Genomic DNA, 16,892 nt, shown 5'->3' on the forward strand with positions numbered 1-16,892 from the left:
TCCATTGTCACTTGACTACATCGGAGTGAACTACAATCCAGAAATGGAGGGCACACCTTTGATCAGGACCTTGAGGCGGGAAGACACACCTTTAACCTAGGCCACACCTTCTTCCGGAAGCCTATATAAGGAAGTGGAAGGTGTTGTTTCCCGCCCACGTGTACTCATCTTGCTAGTGCATCTGTTCCTTCACTGCCATTGAAGCCTACTTCTTTGGGATCCCAGCACACACAGAACGCCACCTGACACCATTAACTCTCTACAGTCACCCCTGTCCTGGGAGCTCAGAAAGTACTGAAAGTCCACGGTGTGAACTACATTACAAACTTAAGGACATTAATGCATTTGATTACCTTGGTTCATCAATTATGAGCGACAATGGATTTGATGACCCTGTATATTGACAATTTGGGTAAAAAATAAGAAAAATTATGCTACTGGCTGCTTGTTCTACACATCTCTGGATAAAACTGATATAGAATAAGATTGAGCTTTGTGATAAAATTAACCAGCTTCAGAATCCACTGAAGGACAACAAAGAACTTGGTGATAAAATTGACCAGCTCCAGATGTGCATAAACGGTCTAAAGGTCTCTGAGCATGCCCTACAAGACAGCCTTCTCTCCAACGGCCACAAAGTGCCAGTTGCAGAAAATCAAACCGAAGCCCTCATTTATAAGATTGGCTGAATTACAGTGAAAATTCAGTTCTCAATCTCAGAGGGCGTCAGCAGTTAAAGTAAGGGCATTAATAGGCAAATAATAGTGGGGTCCTGTACCTTGGAATAGGAATGTGTGGGAGGACCCTTTTGAAACTGATGACTTTGAACCCTCAGAGTCTCAAGGTTTTATGTCATCTGAGGAAGTAATACCCTCAGCCACACCCCTTGAATTTGCCCTTTTAGCCTTTCACTGAGAACTTAATCCTTCTGTGTCTGCTAAACCAGCAGTGACTTTCTCTGAAGGAAATGCCAAGCAAGACAATGCTGATGTCCTTCAGGGCCCACCAGTAGTTGCCTCTAGACCTTTAACCAAACTCAAGGTGAAATAGGCTCTTAGAGGGGGAGGTAGAAAGTGTAGTCCACAAGGAGGTGAGCTATACTACTAAAGAACTTAAGGAGTTTGCTAATTTGTTCAAGCAGAAGTTTGGGGAGTATGTGTGGGAATGGATTTTCAAGGTGTGGGGTAATGGTAGAAGGAACATAAAACTAGAACAGGCTGAGTTGATTCTAGGTTTGCTATGGAAGCACATACAGTTAAGGAAGTTGTCAAAAGTGTGTTTGAATGGTTGGCCGAAACATTTGTCAAAAGATGGCCTACTGAGAAGGAGCTGGAGACGTGTGATTTCCATGGGCTTAGTGTTAATGAAGGGATTTTAAGGCTCAGGGAAATTGCAATGCTAGAATAGCTATGCTGTATAAACCTATTCCTCCACAATGGGAAAGCCAGAGGATGTACCCTTCACTAATCCTATAAGATGCAAAGTCATGAGAGGGGCACCAGCACCTTTGCAGAGTCTTGTTGTCACCCTTTTCCCTGTGCCAGACCTTAGGGTTGCAGATGCTGCCGCTCAATTAGATGAACTCAATGAAATGGGCTTAACTGGGCCCCAAAGGAGCAGGGGCAGGTGTCGGCACTAATCACCAAAGGCCAGGTGATTATAGTTATCATAATGGGCAGCACAGACAAAGCAATATTCATAATGGTCTCACCCTTAATGGTCAGCACAGGCAAGATGAGTCTTACAGAAGCATGACACCCATGGTTCTGTGTACACAGCTGCTGTGCCAGATGCCGTGTCCTTACTTGAGCAAATTAACACATCTCCTCGTACTTGGTGTGCAGCTAATCAATCATGGTGTCTCCAGACATGAAATAGAAAATAATTTTTGTTTGACCTCTGTAAGCAGAAAAATTCTCAAACAAATCAAAGCAAGGCTATGTAGGGTCATGGCTAAAGGCGGTCTTGGCCATTGAATCAGTTTGCAGACTTGAGCCAGTTTGCAGATCCAGAACCACTTGAACAAAGGGTAGCTAGGTTCCCTTGAGGAAGGACCATGATAAGACACTTTAACATTTTTAGCCTTTCTCCGGATCTTCCCCAGAGGGACCTATGGCGTTTTATAAAGGTAACTGTACACTGGGGAGAAGGAACCAGGCAGACTTTCCGGGGTCTGTTGGATACTGGTTCTGAACTGATGCTAATTCTGGGGGATCTCAGGAAACATTCTGGCCTTCCAGTTAAAACAGAGGCTATGGAGGTCAGATGATTAATGAAGTTTTAGCTGAAGTGTGACTCACAGTAGATCACCAAACTCATCCTATGGTTATTTACCCTGTTTCAGAATCTAAAATCGGGATGGCTAAACTTGGAAGTTGGCAGAATTCTCACATTGGTTCTATTATGGTTGGAAAGGTTAGAAGCCTTTTAGGGTTGTCTCTGCCAAGGAAAATAGAAAATCAAAAATAGTATCACATCCCTGGAGGAACTGCAAAAATTAGTGCCATTATCAAGGACTTGAAAGATGCAAGAGTGGTGATTCCCACCACATCTCTTTTTAATTCTCCTAACTGGCCATTGCAGAAGAGGGATAGCTCTTAGAGAATGACAATTGACTATCAAAAACCCAGTGAAGTAGTAACTTCTACGGGAGCTACTGTACCAGATGTTGTATCCTTACTCGAGCAAATTAACACATCTTCTGGTACTTGGGGTACAGCTATTGATCTAGAAAATACCCTTTTCTCAGTACTCTTCCAAAAGGACCACCAGAAGCAATTTGCTTCCAGTTTTATTTATATTTTTTATATTTATTATATTATATTTATATTTATAGTTTCACCCAAGGGATTTATTAACTCTCTAGTCCTGTGTCATAACTTAGAAAGGATCTTGATCCTCTTTCTCTTCTGCAAAATATCAAACATCACATCAATGCACTATATTGATGGCATTAAGCTGATTGGATTGAGTAAACAGGAGATAGCAACCACTTTGAACTCATTGATGACACATCTGCACATCAAATGGTGCGAAATAAATCCAACAAAAATTCAAGGGCCTTTTACCTCAGTGAAATTATTTTTTGTTTGTGTTTGTTGTTGCAGTTGTTTGATTGGTTGGTTTTGTTTTTCAAGACAGGTTTTCTCTGTATAGCCTTGGCTGTCTTGGACTCACTTTGTAGACCAATTTGGCCTTCATCCTATAGAGATCTGCCTACCTCTGCCTCCCTGAGTGCTGGGATTACAGGCGTGTGCCACCATGCCTGGCTCTCAGTGACATTCTTAGGGGTCCAGTAGTGTGGGACATGCAGATATATTCCCTCTAAGGTGAAGGCTAAGCTATTGCGCCTGGCCCCTCCCTGCACCTAGAAAGAAGCATGTTTAGGAAGCCTATTTAGAGTCTGAGATTCTGGAGATAGTACATTCCCTACTTGAGTGTGTTACTCTGGTCCATATACCAAATGACTCAGGAAGCTGGAGCTATGTGTGGGGACTGGAACAGGGGAAGGCTCTTTAACAGGTCCAGACTGAGGGGCAAGCTGCTCTACCATGGAAGGTATTACCCAGCATACCCGATGGGACTTGCGGTGTCAGTGGCAGATAGGAATGCTGTTTGGAGCCATTGGCAGGCCCCTATAGGTGATTCACAGAAGAGACCTTTGGTATTTTGGAGCAAGACTCTACCTTCATCTGCAGACTTTTCCCTTTGAAAGACAGTTCTTAGCCTGCTATTGGTCTTTGGTGGAAGCTGAACATTTAACAGAGGGCCACCAAGTTACCATGTGGTCTGAACTGCCCATCATGAACTGGGTAGTTTTGGACTCACCAAGCCATAAAGTAGGATGTGCACAGCAGCAATCTATTATCAAATGGAAGTGATATATACATGCAATCAAGACGGGGCAGGTCCTAAAAGCACAAGCAAGTTACAGGAAGTTGCCCAAATGTCTATAGTTTCTACTCCTGCTGCAATGCCATCCGTTGGCAACCATGTGCTTATAGCTTCATTAATGGTTAACTGAGGAAGAGAAGACTAGGGCCTGGTCCACTGATGGTTCTGTGTGTTATGCGGGCATCACTCAAAATTGGACAGCTCCATCATTACAACTCCTTTCTGGGTTAACCCCAAAAGATGCCTGTGCAGGGAGATCTTCTCAGTGGGCAGAACATTGAGCAGTATATACAGTCATACATTTTGTTTGGAAGTAGAAATGGCCAGGTGTCAGGTGTTCACCGATTCACAGGCTATAGTTAATGGATTGGCTGGATGGTCAGGGACTTGGAAAGAGGATGGTTGGAAACTTGGTGAGAAAGGCATCTGTGGAAGAAGTATGTGGACAGATCCCTCCAAATGGATGAAGGATGTGAAGATACTTGTGTCCCATGTAAATGCTCATAAAAAGATTACTTCAGCTGAGGAGTTAAATATTGAAGTAGATAGCATGACTGTGGACTGTCAGCCTCTTTCTCCAGCTGTTCCTATAGTTGCCCAATGGGCCTGTGAGCCAAGTGGTCATGATGGCAGAGATGGAAGTTATGCATGAGCTCAACAACATGGACTTCCACTCATCAAGGTTGACCTGGCTACAGCTACTATTGAGACCCAGATCAGCCAACAGCAGAGACCAACACTGAGCCCCAGATATGGCACCATGTCCCCAAGGTGATCAGCCAACAACCTGGTGGCAGATTGACTATATTGGACCACTTCCTCCATGGAAAAGACAATGCTTTGTCCTTACTGAAGTAGATCATATTCTGAATATGGACTTGCCTTTTCTACCTGTAATGCTTCTGCCAAAACCACTGACTTACAAAACACTTTATCCCCCATCATGGTATCCTGCACAGTATTGCTACTGCCCAGTGAACTCACTTCACAGCAAGAGATGTACAGTAGTAGGCTCATGATCATGGAGTCCACTGGTCTTAACCATGTTTTCCACTATCCTGAAGCAGCTGGCCTGACAGAAAGATGGATTGGTCTTTTGAAGACACAGTTACAGTGCCAGTTAGGTGGCGGCATAGTGGAGGGCTGGGGCAGGATCCTCCAAAAGGCAGTATTGCTTTGAGTCAGTGTCCAGTATAGGATAAGGTTTCTACTGCAGCCAGGATCCAAGGGTTCAGGAATCACAGGGTGAAAAATGGAATAGTTCTACTCACTATTACCCCTAGTGACCAAGGAGGGAATTTTTACTTTCTACTCATGCAACCTTAAATTCTACTGGCCTATAAGTTTGGGCTGCAGAGGGGTGAGTGTTTCTGCCAGAAGCCACAACTAATATTCCATTGAACTGGAAGCTTAGATTCCCACCATGTCACTTTTGGCTTCTAATGCCCATAAACCCCTAGGCTAAGAAAGGAATAACAGTGTTAGGAGGAAGAGTAGATCCAGATTACCATGGAGAAATTGGACTGCTTCTCCACAGTAGAGGTAAGAAAATTTTTGTCTGGAGAGAAGGAGATCCTTTAGGCCATCTCTTGGTGCCACTGTGTTCTGTGACTACAGTCAATGGGAAACTACAGCAGCCTGATCAGGCAAGATGGACAAAGAGCACAGCCTCATCATGAATGAAGGATGGGTCATTCTTCCAGGAAAAGAGCCAAGGCCTGCTGCGGTGCTTACAGAAGGTGGAAGAAATACAGAACTGTAAATGCTGTTTTTATCTTCAGAAGAGGGGATGAAATGAAAACCGAACCCAGGCTTTATCAATACATGGCTTGGGCAGAGCCCAGAGCTTTTCTATTTCTGTTCTGACTATCCCTAGGCCTAGGTCTGGATACATCTAGCCTTTGTTCAATCTAACCTTCTGTAAGCCCAGGCCTTGAAGGCCTCAGCTTCCAGCCTCCGTCTGCTAACCTAAGCCTAACCTAGGTATCTAAGCCTTACTGCTGGATAAGCTCACCCTTTCTAATTCTTTCTGAACTCTGCCTGGTTGGTTCAACTCTTCTGTTCTGGCTCAAAACTCCTCTCCAAGCTGAATCAAACTGACTTCTATTGGCTCCTCACTGGATTGCTCTGCTTGGGAAAACTGCCTCTGAACTCCACGAACTGAGCTGCACTGACTGTAGGAACTCAACTGCACTCAACTGAACTTCACCGAACTCAACTCCCTTCTTTCTCCCCTGCACTGCTCATAAGTAGCCTCTCTTTCCTGCCTGTTCTTGTGAGAGTTGGGCATATCCTATTTCTGACTCATTCTTTCAAAGTTTTCTCTTCATTTGTCTGCCCATCAATTAGATGTCTTTGTTTGCAGTTAAAAGTGTGTACTAATGGCATGTCTGTATTCTAGCCAGGGGGATTAAAGGTGTGTACTAAGGGCATATCTGTATTCCAGTGCCTGCATAGTTCAGAGGATGGAGTCACACAGACCTAGGTCTTTAGATGTGGATCCCTATAGTAGCCCTGTTGCTGGATTAAAATTCCTATACACAGAATGGGTAGTAGAGGAAGGCAGTTATAAATGTGAGCTAAAGCCACGTGGCCAATTGCAGAAACAAGGATTATAATAGACACGAGTGCTTCTGTTGTATTTCGATAAGAATGCATTTGTACAAGTATTTGTGTTTCGTTTCAATTTCTGAATCATATATTGTGACATCAGTTAAGAGACTATCAATGATTATCACAGACATTTAAATTTAAGGTATTGAAGGGTGTCTCCAAGGGACATTGCTACCTATTCTAAATTTATGATGTGTTTGTGGTTGTGCAAGGGATAGTTATAGCATGTCAGGTGTAATTATGGTGTGGTTAAATATGTGATTAATGCATTTGTGACTTTATTTAGGATAGTTATGTTTAGGTGTTATAATGACCTGGTTATTGCTTTCATTTAGAAATTAGTCATCACATAAAGAGATATGATTATGTGTCAGATTGACATGGAAGTGGACTTGTGATAGATAGTCTTGGTTGTCAACTTGATTGTATCTGGAATGAACTACAGTCTAGAACTGGAAATCTGGGCCCTACGATCTGGATCTTGAGGCTGGAAGACACAGACTTTTGCTCCAGATTTTGAGGCAGGATGACATACCGTTCATATGGGTCACACCTTCCATTGCCCATATAAGGACAATGGAAGAAGGAAGATGTTCTTTGCCTGATTGCTTTCATCCTGCTAGCACACCATTCCTTCCTTGGCCTTGGAGCCTACTTTTTTTGGAATTCCAGCATATACAAAAGACCAGCTGAGACTCCAGCATTGTGGGACTGAGCAAATTACTAGATTCTTGGACTTTCCATTCAAAGCTAGCCATTGTTGGATTTGTTGGGTTGCAACCTGAAAGTCATTTCAATAAATTTCTTTCAAATATATACATGTAAATATGTATATACATGCATATGTCTATGTATGTATATACTGATTCCATAACTTCTATAGCTCTAGAGAACCCTGACTAATATAGCGACCATAGTGAAATGTTTGCACACAGTCTGAGAGCCCAACGCCACTGAGGTGAATGGAAAGTGAATTCTAGTGCCATATCCAACAGGCAAAGAGTTGTTCTTTGTAATTTTCTGTGAGTATGATGTGTAGATCTATCAGTGTTTGTGGTTTATAGTTTGGAAGACGTGATGGGCAATAGTATATATAGTAAACATTCTTCATAACTCATATTCTTAATATTTTTGACTAACAGTTTATAATTAACTAGTCCATTTAAAGATCCTCAAAGCTGGGCCTAAAAAGACTGATGGCTCAGTGTTTAAGAGTACTTGCTGCTCTTGCCTGCAACCTCAGTTTGGTTACCAGCACAAGTGACAGATGGCTCACTTTTGCCTGTAACCCCAGCCCTAGGGGATCTGACTCCTTTCTCTGAACTCTGCAAGCACTACACTTATGTGCACAGACATAAGCACAGACACGTATATAAACATACAAATAAAAATAAATAAATAAATTATTTTAAAAAATCTTCACCATAATAAACCTTTAAGCTGACTGTATGTACGGCTACTGGTATATCAACCCCAATTAAATGCCTTAATTTTAAAATAATGACTAAAATTGGGCTTCTAAAAAATGTGTGTGTAGCTGAAAAGAGATTTATGTAGAAGGAGATATTGAGGCATATCCAAACCTGTCTTCATACATTTCTAAACTTGGAAACGTTTATTTTAGGATACTTAAAAAAAAAAAAAAATGATGACCTGTTCAAAGCTGTGAGCACCTGCAAAGCAGTTTCTCTTTAGTTTATCCTGTGTTGCCCAGGTTGCATCTCCAGGGGATGAGGGAGGGAGGTGATGCAACATCAGCATATTTTTCTGCAGTGATGTGGGAGGCGGTAATGTTGGTGTTAGTCTCTGAAACAGCAGAGACAGCTGAAACAGAACAGCAACTTCTGCTTCATGGGAAGGATTTTAGTTTATCTGGAAAACACTGCAAGACTAGAGATAGGATGGTAGGAGACACAAATGACTGTCGTGGTCAGGCCTCCTGTGAAGTAGGAATTGTCTCCCAGGGTTTGCCTCCAGTGAAGATAAATCAATTTTTTGAGCAGCAATTTGGATTGACCAGAATCATAGAGGCAGTAAAGTAGGTTATATTAATAGATAGATACATTACCTGCCTAAGTAATACACAGGAAAAGACAAGAGGAAAAGAAGGCGCCTAACACAGTAAGATTTATTTTTCCATTTGCAGTCCTGGGGATGGAGCCCAGAGCATTCTATTAAGGAACTACTATCCCAGCTAGGCACCCAACCCATTGAGCTTTGGGGCAGGAGAGATGGCTCAGTCCTTAAGAGTGTTTATTGTTTTATTCTAGGGCCTGAAATGGGTTCCCAGCTCTCACTACAGATGGCTCACAAATTCCTGTAACTCTAGCTAGAGGGATTTAACACTTCCTTCGGGCCTTGCAGAAGTGTGCATACACACACACACACACACACACACACACACACACACACACACTAATAATAAAAGAAATATTTCAATTTCACTGAGTTTTAATGATATGTGTAGAAACCTGGAAAGTGCGAGTTAATATTTTTCCTTGTGCGATAAAAAGAATTTATAAAATAGTAGATATAACTAACAGTATACATTATTTTAGTAGGTAAAGCATTTTTTTCTTGGCAGTGAAATTGAAGCTTTTTCTGAAGCAATACACATATTTATATGCTGCAATATTATTATGCCCCAGTTAATGTGGCAAAAACCGTTGTTTGTATTTGGTTTCCTCCTGAGAACTGAAATTGTATGTGGAGTAAAAAGGTCTGTGGAAAGGGCCTTTTCAGATTCATAGTAACTGTTGTTAGGCTAATGACTTCTTTGAAATGTCTTTGAAAAATCAGCTTTTGCAACAACTTTATACTGAATTATGGTAATTTATTTTTACTTCTTTGCAAAATACTATAGTAGAACACTCCCAAACTTCAGATCAGGGTTGTCTGAAGGTAGGATAAGAATAATTAGTGAATGAATAGAATTACTTATCAAACCTGTGCAATGTATCAAGGTACCATGCTGTGCAGAACTCATTCCTGTTCTGCATTGGGCCTGCTCAGTAATGTGTGCCTGATGCACAACCATGAAGGCCTGAATTTGGATACCTGGTGGCTACGTTAACAGCTAGGTGTGGCAGTGTGTGTGCCTATAACCCTAAAAAGAGTGTTTTCCTAGAGCTATCTAGCCCGAACAGTAAGCTTCAAGTTAAGGGAGAGACTCTATTTCAACAAATAAGATGGAGATAGATACAGGAAGGCACTTGATGTTGCCCTCTGATCGCCACATACATGTTACACATGGGCATACACACGCACACACATACATACACACACACATGTGGAGGTACAGAGAGAGACACACAGCCACGCAGTCACACATACAAGCATTATCACCACCATCACCATCATCATCATCATCACCATCATCATCATCACCATCATCATCCTTTGGCCAAGTCTGGTCTGCCTCTTTGAAAGCTCTTTAGATCTCAACCAGACTATGTGAGTGCACTTGACCCAGAGTACTCATCCTAAGTTCAGTGCCTGAATGAGTGAGCAATCCTTCCTTCTAAATACCTAATGTTACTGTGTCATTTGTCACCAGCATCCTCAGGTGACTGATCATCATTCTGTTCCTTCCATTTGGTCCATATGTTTCATGTGAAGTACGGGCAAGTCTCCAGGAGCTATATTTCTATGTGCAGAATCTTCTTAATCCTGGAATATGAATTGTCCTTTTCCCTGGTGTCCTTGTGACTTACTGTGTTTTTGCTTTTGCTCTACTTGTGAAATGACATAAAAAATAGTATTGCTTCTTTTGCCCTTCTTTGGTAGGAATTATGGAGAATTTATTGGTTTGTTAAGCATTTGATATATTTCAGTAGTGAAGTCATTAAGGTCTGGGCTCTTCTTTGATGGAACATGTATTTATTCTCAGTACCCATCATTGGTTAGTTAAGGTTTTCTACTCCTTCATGGTTCACTATTGGCAGGTATTTGCATTTCTTCTAGGCCAGAAAATTTGTTGGCATATTATTGTCAGTAATATCCAGTGGTTCTTTGTAATGTCCATGCTGTCAGTTATGCTACCTGTTTTGTCCATTTTATTTGTGTTCTTTCTCTTTCTTTTGGTTGGTTTCTATTAGTTTGTTTTTTGAAGAACCAATTTCATCTTGCTGATCCAAATACACAAGTGTAGCTATATACTCGTTTTTGTATTTACTGTGTGTGTATGTTTATGCATGTACATGGGCATTCCTGTTGTGCTGTGGCACAAGTGTGGAGGTCAGAGGCCAACTTGCAGCTATTCGCTCTTTCCTTTTGCTATACAATGGCTTTTGGGGTTCAAACTTATGTCCCAATGCTTAGAAGAAATAAGTGCTTCTATCACCCTGAGCTAGCTCCCCAGCCTGCATTTTTATTACCTACTTGTGATTTTCCAACTTTCCCAATCCTATCTACTGAAAACATTGCCCTCTAGGCTTATATTTATTTATTCTGTAATATAATTATATATGCAATATATTTACATTATTTGCCATGTGCAGTCACATATCTCATATTCATACATATTCTTGATCTTTAGTACCATTTTCTTGCTAATTCTGGATTTAGTTTGTTTTAGTTGCTATTGTTTCATGAGATGCATTGATAGGTTGTTCGTTTTGAGTCTTTTTGCATTTTAGATGTAAGCATTCATTGCTATAAACAGCTCTCATTATGGCCTTTGCTCCATTCCACAGGCTTTGGTTTATTGTGTTTTCATTTAAAAATTAAAAAAATATCTTATTTGTGTGATGTGTGTATATACGTATGTATATATGTATGTACATACCTACTTATGTATGTATGCATGTATGTATGTATGCATGTATGTATGTATGCATGTATGTATGTATGCATGTATATATGTGGTTATCTGTGTGCCTTGGTATAAGTATGGTGGTCAGAAGGCAACTTGCTGGAGTCTACTTTCTCCTTCCACCATTGTAACTCTGGCTGGCCTGAAACCAACTAAGTGTAGACTAGGCTTGTCTTGAATTTTAATAGAGTCTCTCCTGCCTCTGCCTCCCAAATGCTGGGGTTAAAGATGTGCAGCACCATGCCTGGCACAAGGCATCTTTTGGTACTGCACTGCTTTATGGATTCTTAACGTAATACACAAATTTTAGGAGTGTACCATATACCTGTGAGTGCACTCATTTACTTTATAGTCTCATCTGGTGACTATAATAGATTTCTCCTTGTAGTCTGCGTTCAGTTCTACTGTGTGTCTTTTCCTTTGCTTCAGAATATGGTCGGGAAGTGAGTATACCTCAGCAAAGAAAAAAAAAAGGCATCCAGTGCATTCCCATAAGAACCCTGTGAGTCTGAAAGGGATTGGCATTGTTCTGAAGTTCTAAGACTCAGTTCTGGGGGGGTTATAAGCCTCCATGGGAGCCATCCAGTTTGTCTCCTGGCATGAGGTATACATAGGACCCTTCTCTTTCTGTCCGCTGTATTTTGGGCACAGCTGGCAAAGCCTTCCTTCCTGCCATATGATTCAAATATAAATTATCCTTAGCATGTTGATTTACTTTTCCATGTCCTTCCTTCCAGTTTCCAACCTGGGACCTGAAATAAGCCACTGTCATTGTGTCCTTTTGATGTCCAAGTACAGACTACACTCTGACTTTCCCACGAGTGTATAAATAGTTTTTAATGGAGCATCTTCTCAGCATGGTGATGCACACTGGTAGTTCCAAATGATGGAAATACTGAGAGGAAGGATTGGTTGAGGTGAGGAGTTCATCAGCAGCCTGGTAGATAGTGAGAGAAACCCTGTCTGAAAAGCCAAAACCAAAGCAAACCAAACTCAACCCAACAGAGATGAAGAGACATCACGTTCTGATGGGTTAAACAGGCATTTCCAGGAAGTTGTGTGACTCGGCATCTGGAGTATTTTATTTCATAAGTTATGACAGGTCCATGGAATTCCTCTTCCTCCAAACAGGCAGACTTAGGTTTTACTATTTTTAAAAAAAAACTGGGGGCAATTTGGGAGAATTGGTGTCTTAATGGCTCTATATTGAACACTGGAAGATGGTATTTTAATATTATATATGTCTCTACATAGCTCTGTTTCTTTACATTTTGTATCAGCTGTTTATTTTTTTATGATTGAATTGATAACATTTCTATTTAAATATCTCTTTAAATGTAGCAAGATCAGCTTTACACCTGGGCTGCTGTTAGTCAACCCACACATTCAATGGATTACAACGGAGGGCAGTTTCCCAGGAGAGAACCATCTGTGTGGCCGCCATCTAAGCCTCCCGATGAGGAGCCCAGTCCCAAGGATGTTGACACAGGTAGGATATGGGATATAGGATCTAGCTTCTCAAGATCATGTCATGTAACATGTTGCAACATTTGCTGGTGAGTGAGTAGTCTCTTGAGGGAATTTTTAAAAGCTTATTTCCTGCAGGCAACTCATTGAAATCAATGGGAAACATGGGACACTGAAAGTTAGCAATGTCCAAAGCTTCTGGGGCTGGGCTGAAGAGGAGCAGCAGCTCTACTGGGATTCTCTGGTAATTTTCACATTTCCTGGAGTTTGAGAAACATTGTTTATAAACACCACCCACCACCAGGTTGAAGCTCTACATCCTGTCTGGACTACGAGAGCCTCAAAGGGACAATTTTCTCCATTAACTCTGAGCTTCATTGCTTAAAGCTTTCTTTGTACTTCTAAAAATTATCTTCTTTACTTATAGACCTAACTGGAGGAGGAAAATAGCAATGTGAATTTTCTTAAATCTCACTTTAAAATAAGTGTACAATATGCCAATGTAATCTGTTTTTTTCTGAAACAAATTTCTTTCCTTTTGTTGTCTTAACTTACTTTGTATTATTGGCTGGGATGATTATATGTGGCTAGCCATCAGTGTTATTTGGAGAAACTGACTAGAATCATGATTTTTTAAGTAGAATCCAGGTTCTCTTGGTGGAGTGAGCAGGAGTAAGTACCATCTTCTGGTGTATAAGTGAAGACTAAATTGAGTGGCTTCATTTCTACCCACATATCTCCTTATATGTACCAGACTTTCATACGTGATGTTGTGGGTTTCAGAACTGAGAACTTGACCACCTGCACTATCTTAGTGAAAGAGAGACGGCCAAAGAGGCTTGAGTGTGATTTGCTATGACAGGGCAGAATAGAAGACTATGAATCTTGGGCTTTATGCTCCATCAGCTTTGTGATGTTGGGCAAATTTCCAAACTGCTATATTCACCTCCTCACCTATGAAATGTTAATGAGCATTACAGCCAATGAGAGGCATAGTTTTGAGTAGTGCATGAGTTCATGGAGAGTGTTAGAGTGCTGTTCAGAGTCCCTGGGCCAATGCAAGTGCTTGGTCTTATTGTTATCTTCCTCAAGAGTCTCCTTAAAGTCAACAGTGACTCTATTCATGGGTTACCAGGCTGCTATCCACATTTTTGAACAGAGTTCGCACATCTTGTTTTATCTCAGCTTTTTGGCAAAAATATTTCATCATTTATTCTTTCTAGCAATGTATCAAATGGGAGTCCACACAGCACCCCACATTTCCCTTTTTAAATGCCCTGTATTTTTGAGAAACTGCTTGGTATTCACTAGTTGGCATATAAAAAAAGAAGAAATAAACCATTAGTGAATGAGAGAATATAGAAAATTGTTTCACATAAGACTCTGCTTACTACAGTGCTCACAGACAGTGGTTGCTGAAGGGTCCAGGCCGACTCCATACATCAAAATCTACAGAGAAAGATTTGGCATAATAGTGCTTGAAAATCCAACATGTGAATATAGACATTTTTAATTTTTAAAAAGGAAGGACTCAAGTAAACATTTTGATCCCATAATATGTATGATTGCCTTTATGCTAAAAGCGCCATTGTCTGAAATTCATAAAGATGCAATATATATCTATATCTATATCTATATATATATATATATATATATATATATATATATATATATATATAGAGAGAGAGAGAGAGAGAGAGAGAGAGAGAGAGAGCATGAGTGCCAGCCCTTCGAACAATGGCTTCTATCCTTCCCTTCATTTGTACCATTGGTTGGCATAATATTTTGATGATCCTACTGTATATTTTTCAACTTTTCCAACTGAATTGCTAAAATTATTCTGTAGTATTTAGTGCTACTTTAAAACAATTATAAATCTTTAGGTTACTGGAGGGGCACTTGGCTGAGAATGAATCTAAAATGGTCACCTGAGTTTAAGTTTGATGACGATGATAGTGGGGCCAAAATAAGGAGATTATGACTTACTTGGGTTCTTTACAGGGTAACATAGGTGGGAAAATGTCTGCGCAAGTACTTTAATACAATAACTTTTCTCCTTGTAAAATGTGCGTTCGTGAAGAAGATGATAGCGGTAAGTAAAAAGCAATTTAAACCACCAACCTTGGTTTTTCTAATTGATCTGTTTTCTACTCCAATGACCACAAAGCATTCTTTTGTCTAAAGCATATTGGTATTGCTTTTTCATTCTTACTCAGTTGCATTCATTTGGAAAAACACAAGAACACTCTCATTTTCAAGCAGTCACACCACTTTGTCAGTCAAATGTGAGAATTCGTAGTCAGCATTGCAGACAACCCTATAGACGAATGTTTTGTATGTATTGTGAGTTTTAGTAGTATGATTATCATTAGTTGTAAACCATTTATGTACACCCTTGTGTAGTAATACCATGCTTTAAATTGTTAAATGCAACACATGGTCATTTTAGAGCTGTTTTACTGTTTAAAGAAATCAATCTTGCAGGTACAGTTAAAAAAAATTTTTTTCCCAAAAACTTATTTGACAGGGATCTTTTTTCCTCTGATGTCTTAAAAATGACTGTTACTTTACATCCTGCTAATTCCTACTTGTGCTTCTGCCCCTTCTTATTTTCTCATGCGGTTTAGGTTTTTCACAGTTATTTTTATAAACAAGATTCCTCCAACTTTCATATATTCAAAAATGCCAACATTGCTTTCTATGAAATTTTAGTGCTGAGGCCAAGCTGAAGCCTGTTACCTCTGAATAGTGAAAGGCCAGATTTCTTTTTATTCATTTGCTTTCTTTCTTCTCCTTGTGCTGTCAATATTGTCTCTAAGGATGGCCCCACAATAGTATATTGTGAAGGGTGCAAGCGGCAGCATTAGCCCTGGCTGGAAGAGAAGTGAGGGGCTGGTATAACCAACTGTTGGTAGATGAAACATTGTTTGGAAGAAAACCTACTTACATCTTGTCTTGCTTCTCTCATGCCTCTCCTCTTTCCTCCTTTTCATTACTGTCTTCCGCCACAGCTTATTTGAATACTTTTTTCTTTTTGCTAATTTTCTATTTTATAGTCATGGGTCTATAGCGGTTAGCTTTCACCATTTTAATGTGTGTTTAAAGATCCTGTTTGGTTTGGTATTGTAGCTATTAAAGAAGTTTGCTTTTTCATATCTGAATGACACTGAGGAGTAAACCTGAAGAAAAAGCTGTTGACAAGATGTTTTATAAATAAAGTTGGAAGAGCTGCCTGTACCAACACAGAAACCCAAGAAGCATAAAAAAAAAAAAAAAAGGGCAATATATTTCCAGAATATTATAACTCCTCAATTACTGTGTCTAAGGATGTCAAACAGTGAGAATTATAAACAAATAATTCAAAGGCCTCCTTATAAAAACCAACAAACTTAAGAAGAATAAAAGTCAACACAATTAAATAGAATAAAAATGGAATAAAAAGCTAATCTAAGGACTGCATAAGGATATTTGTAATTTGGACTAGAAGGTTCAGAATGTGACTGAGACATTTAGTAAAGACATTGAGATTAAAACAGCAACAAAGAAAACAAAACAAACAAAAGACATGAAAAAGTCATCAAGCAAAGATTATAGTGGATCAGTCAAAAGAATTAAGAGACAAGGCAAGGCAAGGAAATGTAACATTACAACATCAACAAAGAATAAGGAGGACGAGGAACTACAGTAACTTTTAGGAACTCTGGGACATGTTAAAGGCACAATCTTAAAAAGTTATGAAGTAGAAGAAGAATATAAAATTAAAACCAACAGACATAGAAAATATACTCAGTGACATTATAGGGGAAATTCTCCAAATCTAGGTGAAGAAATGAACATCTTGGCATCATATGGATTTAGGACCCCGAAATCGACATGGCTGAAAAAGAACCTTTTTACAACATATTGCTAGGTAGATACCATGATCAGAGAACAAACACCATTATAAGCCATAAGACAAAATGTCCAAATCACAAAGGCATACCCATTATAATAGCTACAAGCAAGGACAGAATTCAATGATATAGTTTAAGCTTGGAAAGTAAGTAAGTGCTAACTAACTAAGATTATTATACCCCACAAAGTAATGTTCTAAAAACCAATGGAA

At 39.9% G+C, this 16,892-nt stretch overlaps 1 protein-coding gene across 1 annotated transcript in view; it reads left to right on the top strand.

Annotated features, from left to right (window-relative positions):
- The window catches only part of Fmn2 (formin 2), a 302,083-nt gene that overhangs the window by 54,280 nt on the left and 230,911 nt on the right, over positions 1 to 16,892 (top strand). Inside the window, exon 3 of the mRNA XM_051147935.1 lies at positions 12,662 to 12,809. Within this exon, the coding sequence (XP_051003892.1) occupies positions 12,662 to 12,809 (148 nt within the window). The remainder of the gene's footprint in view (positions 1 to 12,661; positions 12,810 to 16,892) is intronic.

Source organism: Acomys russatus, chromosome 6 (genome assembly GCF_903995435.1).
Source record: "Acomys russatus chromosome 6, mAcoRus1.1, whole genome shotgun sequence".
Taxonomy (NCBI): Eukaryota; Metazoa; Chordata; class Mammalia; order Rodentia; family Muridae; genus Acomys; species Acomys russatus.